General features: G+C 39.9%; 3 protein-coding genes across 5 annotated transcripts; all 3 read left to right on the top strand.

The window, feature by feature from the left end:
• Positions 1-2: 2 nt before the first annotated feature.
• Positions 3-1,771, top strand: LOC108078905 (gamma-glutamyl hydrolase-like). The gene is made up of 4 exons (XM_017173038.3): positions 3-808; positions 878-928; positions 990-1,219; positions 1,280-1,771. Exons 1-4 carry the CDS (start codon positions 600-602, stop codon positions 1,768-1,770), a joined length of 981 nt encoding a protein of 326 aa, XP_017028527.1. The 5' UTR covers positions 3-599; the 3' UTR covers position 1,771.
• A 482-nt stretch (positions 1,772-2,253) lies between these two features.
• Positions 2,254-4,516, top strand: l(3)72Dp (lethal (3) 72Dp). The gene is made up of 5 exons (XM_017173037.3): positions 2,254-2,392; positions 2,882-3,112; positions 3,332-3,382; positions 3,451-3,680; positions 3,735-4,516. The coding sequence occupies exons 2-5, from the start codon at positions 2,904-2,906 to the stop codon at positions 4,370-4,372; spliced, it is 1,128 nt and encodes a 375-aa protein (XP_017028526.1). The 5' UTR covers positions 2,254-2,392; positions 2,882-2,903; the 3' UTR covers positions 4,373-4,516.
• Positions 4,517-5,112: 596 nt separating this feature from the next.
• l(3)72Dr (lethal (3) 72Dr) lies at positions 5,113-7,913 on the top strand. 3 transcript variants are annotated; one of them, XM_017172563.3, is made up of 3 exons: positions 5,113-5,213; positions 5,282-5,542; positions 6,865-7,913. In XM_017172563.3, the coding sequence occupies exons 2-3, from the start codon at positions 5,358-5,360 to the stop codon at positions 7,727-7,729; spliced, it is 1,050 nt and encodes a 349-aa protein (XP_017028052.1). In that variant the 5' UTR covers positions 5,113-5,213; positions 5,282-5,357; the 3' UTR covers positions 7,730-7,913. The 3 variants fall into 3 exon arrangements, with proteins under 3 accessions (XP_017028052.1, XP_017028051.1, XP_017028054.1); XM_017172562.3 differs by having other exon boundaries at positions 5,127-5,217; XM_017172565.3 differs by lacking the exons at positions 5,113-5,213; positions 5,282-5,542 and adding an exon at positions 6,055-6,260.
• The last annotated feature ends 8,108 nt before the right edge of the window (positions 7,914-16,021 follow it).

The raw sequence follows: 16,021 nt of genomic DNA, 5'->3' as shown, positions 1-16,021 counted from the left end.
GTTGGATTCAGGTGTGCATAAGCCCCGATCTGTGGCTAAAGAAAACCTCTAGAGGCGGGAATACTGTTGCACAAATTGCACAAATTATAAGAAAATTATTCCCGAGCAATTGAAATTCCTAAAACGCTGAGAAAACCTCTAACAAACTAAGCAAAAGTTAAATATACAATATTGTTTAAAAATAAGTTTTTCCTTCAAAAGGTTACAAACCTGTTGCCAAAATTATAGTACCCTGCCAAAGTAAATATTTAAAAACAATTTACCGAAGCCGTAAATAATTAACTTAGGAATTCAATCTCGATAAGAACATAACTGGTGACAAGGAAAGCCCATTTATGTAAGAATGAAATCATTTTTTCTTTAAATCATAAAGAGGCAACCTTTTTGTCTGAGAATATATATTATGCTTTAATTGTTTATTACCTGTGATTACGGAAAATGAGTCACCTACTGTGTTATTTATACTAAATATCACCTCTAAGCTACTTCAAACGGTTAAAAATTACCTAAAACCTTAAATATAAATTTAAAAAAAAAGTAGGTAAATCTCTGTATAAGTTTAAGTTATAAAAAAAGAGTCTCCAGGAACTGCCATCAGAATGCAGAAGATCTCGATCAGCCTGCTGATATTCTTCGGTTTGGTGCTGAGTGCCTCGGCTGAGATCTCATCGCCCATTATCGGTGTTCTCACCCAGGAAGTCCGCCACAATGGATTGATCATGCGGCACTTCCCCAATAAGACCAGCTTTATAGCCGCCTCGTATGTGAAGTATCTGGAAGGAGGTGGAGCTCGAGTCGTGCCTATTTGGTGAGCAGGCAGCAGAGTTGATCTTTATATTATTTTACATTAAATTACCAATTAATATTCCCTTCATAGGATCGGTCGCAATCGCAGCTACTATGAAGATCTCATGCTCAAGATAAATGGGTGAGTGCATAAAAAAGCCCAAATAGGCTCCCAGACTTTAAATTTCTTAATATTTGCACAGTGTTTTGCTGCCTGGTGGTTCCAATTGGTTCAATCAGAGCCACGGGTACGCCGAGGCAGGTGAACATCTCATCCAACTGGCGGTGGAACTGAACGATAAGGGAACCTTTATGCCCCTTTGGGGCACTTGCCTGGGAATGGAGTTATTGGTTTACAAGTTGGCCCAAAACAAAGATCATAGGATTGATTGTAATGGAAAGAATATAACCCTGCCAGTGGAGTTTAAAGAAGGTATTTAAAAGGATATAATGCGCGCTATCAGATAAATATTTTATATTTCTTTCCATGCAGGTTACAGAAAGAGCCGCCTCTTTGCCTCCATCAGTGAAGATGTGGCATTGGCTATGACCACAGAAAATGTGACCTCTCATTGGCATCGCTTTTGCTACACAGAGCAGGACTTTGCGAAGGATCCCTTAACCCAGATTTGGCGTGTTTTATCCCTGAATCATGACGTGCATGGCACCGAGTTTATTTCTACCATCGAGCACATTAAGTACCCCTTCTATGGGGTTCAATTTCATCCTGAGAAGCCGCAATATGAGTTCACCAAGCCAAGTATTCCCCACACTGCAGCTGCAATTATAACTAGCCAATTCTTTGCCGATTTCTTTGTGAGTGAGGCCAGGAAAAGTAATCAGAGCTTTGCCAATGCCACGGAGCAGGCCACGAGGTTGATCTACAACTATAAGCCAGAGTACACTTCGATTCTGAGATCCATTTACACTCAGCAATATCTGTTTAGCAATGAGGAAATGGGACAAGAGTCCTTTGTGAATTAAATTTCTTGCTAAATCCTAAACTAATAAACTAAAGTCAAAGCTGGGAAACTGCAACATAAACTCCAGTGGAGATAAAGTATCTCTTAAGCTTCTGAGCAGCAAAAAGCTATGTTTACTGGGTAGCTGATAATTTTTAATAATCGATACGCCAATCGTTTCCAATCACTCACACAAGTTAAGCCGTTCCTACTTATCAGCTGTGTTAGGTCAATAAAAACAAACAAAACAGTTTGTCTATTAATATGCATTAAAAGCAACAATATTTGGTGCAATTAGTCACTGATCAATTAGTGAAATATCCATAACTGAACTTTAACCAGACTTAAATTAATGTAAAGATAGTTTTTCCCCTGCCACGGTCAACACTTCGAACTTAATATAATCAATTAATCGCGGTACTATCTAGTGGACTCAAGTTGCCGGGGGGAGACCCATTGAAGAACCCATAACCCATACATCGTCATACCGCTAACTCATACCCACGAATACCGAGGCATTCACATTCTATATTCCACTTCGTATAAATGGAAACTGCTCGACGCTCCAGCGGGCAGTTTCGGTTAGCAGCTGACACTACTTGGATTCAGCTGAGGAGCACTTCTGGAGAAGGGAATACACCGGGGTATGTGCATTAATATTAAGAAAAATAATTTCACAGAAAGCTAAGCAGGAGGTTTGGGAGAGAGGAAATAATTTAAGTAAAGCAAACCCCTACGAAATACCTTTGCGATTAACAGCTGCAGCTAACTAAATTTATTATAATTCCCATAGGAATTCGAACAATTCTAAAGAAAAGGAAAACCTATAATTACACTTAATATTTGAAAGAAATATATATATAGGTTTACTAATCAGAAAGTTTAAAAGTAAATATTACAGGCGTAGTATTATAAATTGTTATTACCTAAAAGTACTTAAAATGCACGTATTATATTTGCAACGAACAAGCTTTTAAATATCCCCTTTAAATATATTTTTAAAAAGTTATATATACACAAAGAAAAAGTCAAGATATGTTTTTTTTTTCCAAGATAAAATTCATAAAAATAACAATGGAATAAAATAGGAGATGATAGGCGTCAGCTAATCGCTGTTATAATGAACTTTCCAGATAAATACAAGCTCCCACAAGAATGCAGAAGATCTCGATCAGCTTGCTGATCCTCATCGGATCCCTGCTGAGTGCCTCGGCGGACATCTCATCGCCCGTCATAGGAGTTCTCACTCAGGAAGTCTACTTGGATGGATTGATCTCCCGACACTTCGAGAACAAGACCAGCTACATAGCTGCCTCCTATGTGAAGTATCTGGAAGGAGCTGGAGCCCGAGTGTTGCCAATTTGGTGAGTACGCAGACAGATAAAGATATCTGTCCACCTAGAGATTAAAAGATGTTATCGCTACTACGGCAGGCATCATTTCATGAAGACTAGATAAGATTGACGGTCATTAAGAAATCAACAATAAGCAAATAATTTGATTTAGTGGCCCAATAATATTACGAACTCTCGATAAGATTGCTCGAAAGCAATTAATAAACCATCTTAAATACCCCTCGTCAGGATCGGGCGCAATCGCAGCTACTATGAAGATGTCATGCACAAGATAAATGGGTGAGTAAGGGCATCTAGGAATTTCCCAGATTTTAAATTTAAATTTTAATTTATGGATGCTTTCATAGTGTCTTACTGCCCGGTGGTGCCACTTGGTTCAATGAGACCAATGGCTATGGCGACGCGGGCGAACATCTCATCCAGTTGGCTGTGGAACTAAACGATCAGGGTACCTACATGCCGGTTTGGGGCACTTGTCTGGGAATGGAGCTATTGGTTTTCAAGTTGGCCAAGGGCAAGGAACATCGTATCGATTGCGCTGGAAAGGGCATTGCCCTGCCAGTGGAGTTCAAAGAAGGTATGATTCAATATCGATTAGCTAAATGAATATTCATAAACCTTTCCCTCGCAGATTACAACACGAGTCGGCTGTTCACCTCCATCAGTGACGATGTAGTAGCTGCTATGGTCAAGGAGAATGTGACCTATCACTGGCATCAGTTTTGCTATACGGAGAAGGACTTTGAAGAGGATCTTTTGAATGAGACATGGCGAGTTATATCCCTGAATCATGATTGGAATGGCATCGAGTTTATTTCTACCATCGAGCACGTCAAGTACCCCTTCTATGGAGTTCAGTTTCACCCAGAGAAGCCGCTCTACGAGTTCACCAAGACGAGTATTCCACACACCGCTGCTTCCATCGTAGCTGGCCAATACTTTTCGGATTTTCTTGTGAGTGAGGCGAGGAAGAGTAACCAGAGCTTCACCAATGCCACGGAGCAGGCCTTGAGGTTGATCTATAACTACAAACCGGAGTACACCTCGATCTTGGGATCTACTTACACCCAGCAATATTTGTTCACCAAGAAGGAAATGGGCTTGGAGGAGATTCCTGACATTCCTGACGAGGGCGGCGATGGTGACGGAGATGGCAACGGTGGACTATATCCGTATCCCATTATTGTAGACGGCGGAGGTGGAAGCTCTACAATACTACCCCTTTTCAGTGGGTTCCTCCTCACATTGGTGATTATATCAATTAACTGATTGCCAGCCATGTTTATTTCGGGAATGAACCTTGGTCAGGGATTATCATATCTCGGAATTACATTTCCATTTTTTTTTTTACCAACGAAACAAGACTTAATCAATATATGTACATATGTAGATAGAAAAATTTATCTAGAAATACTTGTTCGTTTTATTGTTTATTGATTTAAGCTTTTTCCGATTGATTACATACCGCTATCTTTTTTTTATTCTCTACGTCACAGAGAAATATTAAAATGTATTGTGTTTGTTGCCATGGGTGATTCAATTAAAATAATTATGATTCAGAATTGGCATTCATATATTTGTGGTAACAGAAGCTTATTTGATAAGCCACTATCTAAAATCGGTAGCTACGTTTACTTGATTTTGTTCTTACCGGTGGTATTATAAACGTCTTAAAATATTTTGTACATCTTTAGGAAATATATACCACTACATAATTACTAAATAAATATTTTAGAAAGACATTTCATCGTTGTGGTTCGTCCTGACATCTATCGTCGTTACTCGGATGCTTGCCTCTCATCATCACTTTAGTAGACATCTCTCGTTATCTCATTAGTAGTCACCTCTCGTCCTTCCTATACTCGCGATCGTTTTTGCTACTCGCAAAAGCCTCTGAATCTTATATTGGCTAATGCTGCTCTCTTTAACTCGTCCAAATATAGCGTGTATATGCGCCCTGTTATACAACAAATAAGAAAAGTGTATGTACATGTATACTGCGCATTCTCTGTCTTTTAATTTCAGTGCCAAGTATTTCTCTGACGAGCTACTATAGTGTTCTTGGTTTACATTATTTTATAGAGTCCAAATTTACCCAGTATCCCCGAAAGTAGGTAATACTTGGTTTTACAGCGCCCTTTCACTGCTCATCTTATGCAAACCTTGCACCGGGTGCAGTCTTCGTTTCTTTACGTTTAGTTTGCTTTTGTACGGCACTAGCCGAAGTCGGAAATACAAAAAACGGAAGACAACGATGTCAGAGGGCGCATGTGCCAGTGGGCCGCCACCCCCTCTCGGCCAGACCCCAACCATTGGCGTCATGTGCATCGATATTGCCACGATGTTGCAGAAGCATTTTGGGGCAGAATACCATAGTTATCTGGCGGCATCCTATATCAAGTATTTGGAAGCATCCGGGGCTCATGTTGTGCCTGTGTGGTTAGTATAAACTCTTTTTTGTTAAAGAATACTGCTTGAAACACTTTTATTTTATAAAAGCATGAATAGGTTATTTTTCTTATCAATATTAATTTTTATCTTCTTTAAGAGACACTTAGATTTATTTATACCAGTTAAATTTATATTTCTAATTTAGCTTGAAAATGAAAACATATTTCTATAAATAAATATTGTTTTGATCTCTTTTTAAAAGTTTTAATACAAGATAACTCTTAGATTGTGTCACTATCTGCTTCTATAGATAAAAAGTATATAATTTTAGATAAGCTAATGTCGTAAGAAAGGAACTAATATCTGTGCTTGTAACTGTAGTCACGATATTTAGCTAACAAACCAAAAAAGAAGAGAATATCCGACTAAATAAATAATCTATTTACATTAGAAATGAAAAAGAATTGATCGTTTCGATGATATAATATGAAAAAAAATCATTGATTATAAATTATGCACGCGGCATGATTCATTTCATTGTCAAAATACATTTTGTCACGTAGTATGTAGTTGCCTTTGTGTTGTTGTTCAAATTAATAGGATAGCCTAGGATGCTGAAAAGCATGTTTACCCCTTGTATTGGCATCATGTGCACCGATATCGCCAAACTTTTGAGTAATGCCTATGGCCATCAGTGGTGCTGCTATTTGGCAGCTTCCTATGTAAAGCATTTGGAGGCCGCGGGTGCAATGGCAGTTCCCATCTGGTAAGTGGCGATCGGCGATCGGTAGTGAAAAGATAAACAAATTGCATAAACAAAGAAAAGAAAAGCAGAATGCAAAAGTGGAAAGATAAAACAATTAATTATTTTACTGGGCATTGTGCCAAGTGTTTTGCTGCGAATGCAATTAAAGAATGGGGCGGTAAAGCGCTCATTTGTAGTTATTTATTATGGTCGGTGGGTGCTCTGGCTTTCGCTTTCATTTAAAGACTAATGATGCAAATAAGAAATGCATATTCAGCTGAGTGGGTGTAGTATATAAATTCGTTATTTTATAATATACAAAGCTTATCATTAGCGACTATTTATAGAGATTGCTTTGGTTTTCGATTTCATCTGATGTTTGAAAGTGTGAATATGGAATAGAGATTAATCTCAGGGGGTTTATTACAAAAAAAAGTATAATTTATAATATTTGAGGGATAGGTTTGCTCCTTTTTTAAGGTGGATATAATAAGAGAAGAGGATTTTCAAAGCTAGATTTCATAAATTCACAGACAGGAATGGATATTCTCTTCTCATTATTATAATTATTTTTAATAATATCCGGAAAATCCATAGACCCATCAATAAATAAATGTTCTTCCAGGATTGGCCGCGATCGTTCCTATTACAAGGGGATAATGGACCGGGTTAATGGCATCCTTCTGCCAGGCGGAGCGGTGTACTTTGACGAAGCCGAGATGAAGTCCAATCCGAATCTAACCAACGACTGTGTCAGAAGTTCAGAGCACATTTACCAACTGGCCATGGAGCGAAATAAGCAGGCGAAGAAGGAAAACGATGCCGGTGGATACTTCCCTCTTTGGGGCACTTGCCTGGGCTTTCAGTTTCTGCTAATACATGCTGCCGAAACGCCCGAGATTCGCACCGATTGTCAACGCATCCAACAGGCAATGCCATTGAAACTGACCGAGGGCTACCTTAAGTCGCAGCTCCTGCAGAATTTGTCCACGCAAGCGGCAGAGCAAATGGAACGCGTACCCTTTGCCTCACACCATCATCAGTACTGTGTCACCGAAGAGTGCCTGGAGTCCTTTGGCCTGGCCAACGACTGGCATACCTTGGGCACCCAGAAGGATGCTTCTGGAGCGGAGTTCATTTCCCTTATCGAGCACCGGCACTTTCCCATCTTCGGCAGCCAATTTCATCCTGAACGGGCTGCCTTTGAGCAGCTGTTCGCTGGACAGGATCTATGCCACGAGTCGCACACTCCCGTTGGGATCGAGCTGGCCCAGCTTATAGGCACACGATTTGTTGAGGTCTGTCGCCGGAACAAGAATCGATTCGCCAGTCCCGATGAAAAGGCGCGGCATCTCATCAACAACTGGCAGCCAGTGTTTTCGGGGGTCTACAAGAAATCAAAGTGGCTGCAGTGTTATCTGTTCAAGAAGGACGAGGATTACCCGGAGATACTAGTGCGAACTACTGCGAGCGATAAGAAGGAAACCTGAACTTCATTTAGACTAATGTAGGTAACGTGGACTGTTAATAATAATAATAAACAAAGGCAACAATTAAGTATAAAGCATTTTAGTTTAAAGTATTCCTATATAATATAGTATAATAATATTCTTTCTGCTTCTTAAAGAATTGTATAAATATACTTAATTGATTAAATATGCTTTTTGAAATATATTCCAAGAATAAAACTCCCTAATTTGTAAGTAATTCACTTGAAATTGTTCCGTGTTTTTGCCTTACTTTTCTGAATGAAAGCTCTTACTTGTTGATTTCTAACTGTTTTTTTTTGGCCGCTACCTTTTCTGGAATTTTCCCTCTCATATTTTCCTTTTCCATTCACTCTTTCACCCATTCAGCCAGTTCTTAGGAGTTGTTGGAAGTACTTTTCCATATTTGTCTCATGCAAATTTCACGCTGTACTTTTCCGTTCAATTTTTGGTGCACGCTTTCCGCTTGTGTTTTTCATGGATTTTTCAGTGGGGGAAAGCTATTTTCTGTTTGCCTCCTGTTTTCCCTTAAGCAAATGGAATATTTTTGTTCATTTTTATGAGTCTTCCTTTGCCAGGGGGTTTGTTTTTCTTTTTTTTTTTTTGGGGATATAAGTGAAATGGAAATTAAACCTTCATCATAGCTATAGAAGTCACATAAAATATATCATTAGCAAAAGAGGCTGAAAGAAGGTGTTATTTGTATGTGATATGTTTTATTAGGAATTTAGTTGTAAGCCTAAAATTATACTTTAGTGCTAGGTGTTTGATTAAATAATAATTTTGTTAAGTTTCCTTATTTTTAATTAAATATTTGTGTTATAAATCTCTTCCTGCTACAGTCTTCGGTATCTCTTTCAAAACATAAGTTCTAAAATATTTATCATTTTTATATATTGTTTTCCCTAGTTAAATATTTATTCTTAATATTTTTATTAGGGTATTTACTGTTTCAAACAGATATTTTTCTTTTCTATTCATGGAGCGAGTGTTTGTGCTTCAGTTTTTGTGTGCTGGCAGGCCCATTTTCATCTTCGCGCTCCTACTTTCAAAAATTTCCACTCGGGGGGCTCGTCAAAAGGTTGACTGCTCATAATTAGCGCATGACAGAACGGAATTTTTTCCTGCCGGCTTATGGTTATTTGTAAATTCCTTCGCATATTCCATTAGGCGGTCACTGGCGCTCGGTTATTTATTAAGGCTCGTTTTGCCGGTTTCCCTCGACTTTCCTTTTTCTGGCATGGGGTTAAAGTTCAGTCTGATGTGCTTGTTATGGCACCTGCTTGTTGTCTGATTCCCATTATTGTATGTGCGGCTTCGAGGTGCTGCCAGTCGCATTGTTATGTCCTGGTATCTCTGCGTCTGGGTCTCCGGCTTTTCCGCACTGTTGTCTGGCTTCCTTTTTGCCACCTTAAATTATTTTCCCAGTCCCGTCATTGTTACTAGATTTCCCTTTTCTTGTTGGTGTTTCGATCTGGAATCGCATGCTAATGGGACTAGACAAATGTCTAGTCTGGCTTGACTTGTTAATCATTGTTATTAAGGACTGAGCACGTTTTGGTAGGGTGATTACATATTGTTTTGTAGTTTTACTTGATTTTGTATGTATTTGTATTTGTACTTATTTCTTGGAAATGTATTTGACATTATAATACAAATTAAGAAAGTATTATAAAAATGATATATATTAAAGTAAATTCATTGAATTTTAAAGAAAACTTTGTTATATTTTAGGTCCTTTAATTATTGATATCCCTGAAGGATCATATAATTTAACTATGAAGTTTATAACGCAATAAGAGGGGTCATTCCCTACCTTGTAAATCATATAAATCCTTAATCAGCATCAACAAGTTGATATTTCTTTAAGGAATTGAATTATTTAAGTTTATAAAAATTAAAAATAAATTACAATATAAAACAAATTGGATGTTGAAAGGGTATACAAACTCTGGCTTCCCGAAGTTTGTTTTGTTTCATGCATTTTTTATTTAACCACTCCAACTGATGGAAATTCCCCTTTGAAGTGCCAACGAATAACGGCATTGCTTAACATATTTCTGCAGTTTTATTTTCTCTCTAGTTTTTCTTCGTTCGCCTTGAGAGGGAAACCCCTTTTTTTAAGCTATTAATATTTATTAAGTGCTGGCGACACGTGCTGTCATTGATTAACATATTTGCTTATTATATGGTTTTGTATTCGCATTTCTTTTGTTTCGGTTTATGTGCACTCTCGTTATTGTGATCCTGGCTGGAAAAAGAAAATTGTCAGCACAAAATGCCGCATTAAATGCCCTTGTGCCCATTTTATAGACTCACTGGCGTAGATGAGTGTATTCACACTTGCAGAGACACACACAAACACACATACGCAGTGGGTGGAAGGGGTTGCGAAAATTGGGGTAGTCCGGGCCAAAGTCTAAAAGTAAAAGTTGGCATATTTCTGTTTTCTCAACTGAAAATTAAGCCGCCTTTACACACGCACACACAGATGCAGGTTGGTCCTTTTTCCCCCCACTTCCCCCATTTTACTCGGCGTGTGTTTGTGTGTATTTGTGCGGCTTTCACAATGACGTCATAGCTGTGGACCGGCCTTTTGCCTTTTATAACCTACTTGCCGAGCGTTGAACCGGCCCAGCATGGCCTCTCTTTACTCGCAAACCTTTCTCCCTGAGATTTCTCTCTTACTACCACAAGTTTATCTCACTCTCTCTGAGCGCAACTGCAGGCTGCAGCTCGGCGTTTTGGGCCAATGAACTCGTCCTGCAAGGACATTGCAGTCGCCGTCGAGTGACATTATGAAAGCAGCAGCAACAACAAAAGCGAAAGCTACGCAAAATAGCAGGCAAATTCTGCAGAAGCCAAAGGTCCTTTGGACAGCCCCACCCAGCACCCCACTAGACGAGCAATTTACGCTGATTTGGCATTTAAACTGCAGTTGAAGGATACACACCCAGTTTCCATATCATGTCGCTGTCGCTGCCGGCCTGTGCGTGTGCGTAGCTGAGGGTGTGTGAGCCTGACTTTGGTCCTAAATCCCCTTAACTGACCCGACAAATGGCCACGACTTGAGTGTCGCTTAATTGATGCAGGATTCTGCCTAGATTCCGTCCTGAATACTCGCATTTGTTGTGCTGTTTTTCTGTATCCTGTAATTTGACATGGAATGTTGGCTTTAATTTAAATTTTAGGAAACTGAGGGGCTTCCATGGAATTCTAATCAAAATTGCATTTATGTATATCGTTTTAGTTTGTAGTTTACATTTTAACTTATTTAATGTGGTATGCAAATGTCACAAAAAACCTTTTTGCTATCGTCTGGTATATGAAATTAGTTATTTGTTAAAATTGTACTGAAAAATTACGAAATTGCGATCAAATCCCAGTGAAATTGATTCGCCTTTCCCTTTTTGTGTATCAGGCGAACAGAACGCAGTAGGTCAACGATGCTGACGTCATTGGTATTGTGGATTGTGGAAGAGATCTTTGTAGAACTATGTATACATGGCTCTTTCAGAGAGAGCATTACTCGCTATTATATCATTCACTCATTTGCTAGAAAGAAATGGCAAATATCTTTCCCAAAGAAAAAAGATCTCAAAGATCTTTTAACTTATCAAATGATGATACTATATCTTAATCTTATATCTCTTAACTTATTTTTCTTATAAACTCATGTTTAATATAAACCCATTTGCTCTAAATAAAAATAATGTCTGTTAGGATGTGCAATCCCAATTTTCCCTTTACTTATCAGATTCAACGCTTGACCTTTAAGAGTTTTCTGTAATAACCTTTTATGCAGCTTCATTCTTTCTCTTTTTAATTTCAAGTTTCGTCCATAACACTTAAAGTTCATATCTTTTGCCGGCTGCAGCACTTGACTATCCTGCCAAACCGCCCCATTCCCATTCTGCGAAAGCCCTAACAATTAAAATTCCCATTCCCGGCAGCTCATTTGTCAAGCCATGTTTTTGTTGGCCTCTGACTTTCGACAGAGCCATAAACATTTGTCGTTCACTTTGGCCCATTTTCGTTGCCTACTTTCGAGGGGCGACTGAGTGGTTGGATGGGTGGGTGACTGAGGAGAGGGTGGCCTGGTCTAATGGGGCGCGTGTGGTGCGGTAAGCCTCTTAAATGCTATAGGCCCGATGCTATTGCCGCCGATTTTAGTATTTTATTTTTACATTTCTCCGGCAATTATGGGCTGTCGCCTCTTTTGGGCGCGTTTGGCTAAATTTAACCTGAAAGGCGGGGCGTGACATTCAGCAAAAGCCACCGAATCGGCTCTATATATACACAGACTCACATATACTGTGTGTGCTTATGACGTCATCCGCGCTCTTGCAACGTTCGAAGGCCAATCGACAGCGCGGGCCAAACACAAAAGCTTCATTATTTGCAAACACACACGAGTATTTGGGTTAAGCCGCGTCCCATGTGCCGCATCCCTTGAAAGGATTACACCCAGCAAGGATGCGGACTCATCCGCATCTCATCATCATCAGTCATCTTATCTCTAACCATCAGTTTTAGTGGGTCAAGTGTCCCTTTCGGATCTGGCAGCCCTTCTTCTCCTGACCTTTCTGGCTGAAGCGATCTCAAGACATCGGCCAGAGGCCAGAGATGCATCCTTGCCTGGCCTGGCACAATGCAAATTGTGGCAATTGTTTTTTGGGGGCTAGGCGCGAGAGCGAGTCTCAAGGTCGGTGCATTCAAATTAGCTGCAGTTTATTTACGTCTCGGCATCTGCGGGCATCCGTTTTAGCCCGCTTTCTATGCAGGCCGCGACGCGCCAGGGTGACGCCTCTGGTTGCGCTTCGCCTTTTGGTTTATTAATAAGTGCGGCGGGTCCGGTGACTGCTCAGCTGAACACGAATCCTTCGAGGGACGGCAGTTGCAGTGGGGGGCGTGACTTGCATATAAATAAAACAAGTGAAAAGGTGACCAGCAGCTGCCGGTGGCCTCATTCACAACTCATTCAATTATGCGGCAAAACTGGAGAGGGCACCTCTGAATGATCACAAGGGCACTGTAAGAAATAAATGCCACGAATGTTTAATACAAAATAGATAACAGATCCTTCAGGGAATGATTATAGTTATTGTGTATACTTTATATTTATATATTAAAAAATACAATAAAGTTTCTTAACCCAACAGTTTTTCATGATAGAATTAAATTTTCCTTACTTCTAGGAGCAGGTCCCATAAAGTGTTGGTTTCTTTCTCTTTTTAAAAGATCCCCAGTTACTAAAACATAAAACAATCTGTTTTATCTCCTGTGTAAGAGGCTTTGTAGTTGTAGTTGTAGCAACATAAGAGGGGTTATTTGGAATAGGTGTGGAAATGGCGGTGGAAAAACCGCAACCGACAAACGTCAACGACTCTAAGGACAACAACGACGGCTACGAGCTGTTAGCCCCTGACCCAGTTTAAAGCCGAGAGATAGATAGAGCGGCAGAGATGAAGCGAGCGAGCGGGAGAGAGACAGTGCCGACGTCACCATTTGGAGAACCTTCGCTAGGTGCATGGATGACGATGCTTAGCGCAGATGCCCTTGCCATTTGCCTTATCGCCGCGGTAACACAGCGGAGATACTTCTCTGGGACCGCCTCCCCAGAGTCAACCCCAAAAGCGCCCATCGGTTCACCCGCCAGAACCTGCGCTCCTAGAGGCAGCCATGCAAATGTCTACTTTCCGCTCCACTGGTCGTATACGCAATAATCTGATTATTATTGAGTTTTAAATTCAATTTGCGGAGAGCGCGTGGAATGCATAAAATGCCAGCCACGGGAAATGGAAGCCGAGACTGCCGAGATGCGGATGCTGCGATATGGAGCCGCCGCCTCCTTGAGTAATCGATTGATTTTTTATGACCTGCTATGCGTCACTTACTCTGCTCCGGATTCATATGCAGTCGTCGCCGCCCTGCAATTCAGCTGTCCTTGCACTTTCCCTAATTAAAGGAGCTTGCGTCAGTACAGATAAATGTGCAATAAATGCTGGCAAAAGGGCAGGCTGCTTACAGCTTACTTGTTAAAAGTGGCAAGTGGCATATAAATGGTGGACATCAAATAAATGTCCTCGAGGTTGGTTGGGATTGTGCATTTCATCATTTTTATAAATATTTTTTGAGGGAACAATCAAATTCACGCTTGTATTGTTTATAATAATAAAAAGATTTGGTTACAAATTGTTAGTTGAAATATAACAGCGAGAACTCTGAAGTTCTTTATTATTAATTATGAAGGAAAATGTCTGGGGATCGCCAGAAAAGCAGATATTAGTAAATCTCATTATATTATTTATGTTATTTCTTTATTTATTCCTAATTCCCATTTTGACATATCCCTTACTCCCTTAAGTACCTGCATTAGTTACTCTGGCAATTAAAATTGATTCATTCATAAATATGGCGAAATAAGCTTGTCACACGTCCTTGAACCAGCGCACATTTCGCAGGATGCCCTCATCCCGTCCAGACAAGGACCTTGGCTCAATAAAATTCGAACTACTATTGCCGAGTGAGCGGCGGAGCCAAAAACGAAAATCGAATTAAATGCCAGGCGACGACGCAGTCAAACAGCTATACCAATTTGTGCGTGGGGTTTCCCGAGGGCATCCATCCTCTCCGGAATGGCGGATGAAGGATGAAAGTAGGTCGAGGACAGGATGCGTGCGGTTCCAGGCGGTCCGGCGCTTGGATGGCTTCTTGCGGCAATTATGAATGAAATCCTTTCAGGATGCGAAATCTGTTCCACCGGCAGTCGCCCGAAGGTCGCTTTGCCTTCCCCCACTTCTCTCTGTGCTCTCCTGGAGCGGCTCAAGGACTGCCACTCCTGGCCAGGCCAGCTCGGCGGTAAACGTCATCGTCATCGGAGCCGGACGACCTTCATGGCAGGCGTTAACCTTCGACCGGCGACTGCATCACCGGATTTGTGAATGAAAACAGGGCCAAAAACTGGCAGGTTTCCTGAGTTTTTCTTTCCCTTTATTGATTTTAAATATAATATATAAAATATTTAAAATTAAAGTAATCGTTTTACTATTTTTGCATAAATATAAATTAAATATTAAAGTTTAAACTCTTCTTAAGGCTAATTTTTATTTAAATTTTTTTAAGCAATGAAGTTTTCCTATAACGAAACCTAATTTAACCTGCAACCATACACAATCCCCTGCCAATTCGTGCCATAATTCTTATCTCATGTGAGTCTAATTAATATCAGACCGCATTTCGGGTCTCACTTGGTGCCTTTAGGCCCTTTTTCGTCTTGACAAATTATACGTGCACTGGCCCAGTTAGTCTATTACCTTTCCTTTGGCCGCTTGGCTGGCTGCGTTAGGAATAAATGTTTTGTTTAGTTTTTCCCTACTTGGGTTTCTTTTTTTTGTCGGTCCGGACTGGGCACTTACATAGTTTGCTCTCAGCCTCATTATTACCAAAAACGTACTGCAAATGTCAGCTTATGCATTCGTTTTGGGTCACTTCTTATAAATAATTAAAGTCCTTTTGGGAGTCGAGCCTAAAGAGCCTGAGTACATGGCTAATTACTGAGAGGGCGATGGAAATTCTGCGCATGAATATGGGGAAGATGTAATTTATGTTCTGGTCAGATGGGCACTTCAAAGGGCCTCGAACTTATAATGTTTGGAGAGTGTCCAAGAAAACTTGTGAATAATTAAGCCACCGCTGTACATGCATGTAATTTTTTGCTAAGCATTAGGGAATTCAAGAGTAATTTATGTGTACTTGTTGAATGCTATAAGGAGGCACTTGTTTATTATTAATTAATAATATATAATGTGCAGCAATAATATATTTTAAATATATGCTTTTAGGAATTCAATTTAAATTAATTTAATTAAATACATTAAGAGACTTTAATTTCTTTCATATCAAGAAGATGTTAATTACGCAAATGTCTCTAAAAATAAACTATCAAGAACCACGCAGCCGACATCTATCATAACTTTATTTTACTCTCCATAGAAAAGCATGCTATGATGCTTTCAAATATTCTCCACCTCTGAATGCATAAATCTTTCAATCTTCCTTTCGTCAATCACCGAAGAACAACCTTCGGAGCTCGCAATTTCCGTAGCCTACTTTCTCGGGACTTCTTGTCAGCTGTCGCTGTGAAATGTAGACATTTTGTTTACGTATTGAGTTCAATTACCGAAACACAGGCTGCATATCTAATGAGGGAACCTGCTCAAGTGGCACTCGTCAGCCTGTTACTGGATTGTTCTCACGTAGTCCGATATTTGGGTCAAATTGCGAATTAGCATA

This window comes from Drosophila kikkawai, chromosome 3L, assembly GCF_030179895.1.
Source record: "Drosophila kikkawai strain 14028-0561.14 chromosome 3L, DkikHiC1v2, whole genome shotgun sequence".
Taxonomy (NCBI): domain Eukaryota; kingdom Metazoa; phylum Arthropoda; class Insecta; order Diptera; family Drosophilidae; genus Drosophila; species Drosophila kikkawai.
This window is presented reverse-complemented; position numbering and strand designations above follow the sequence as displayed.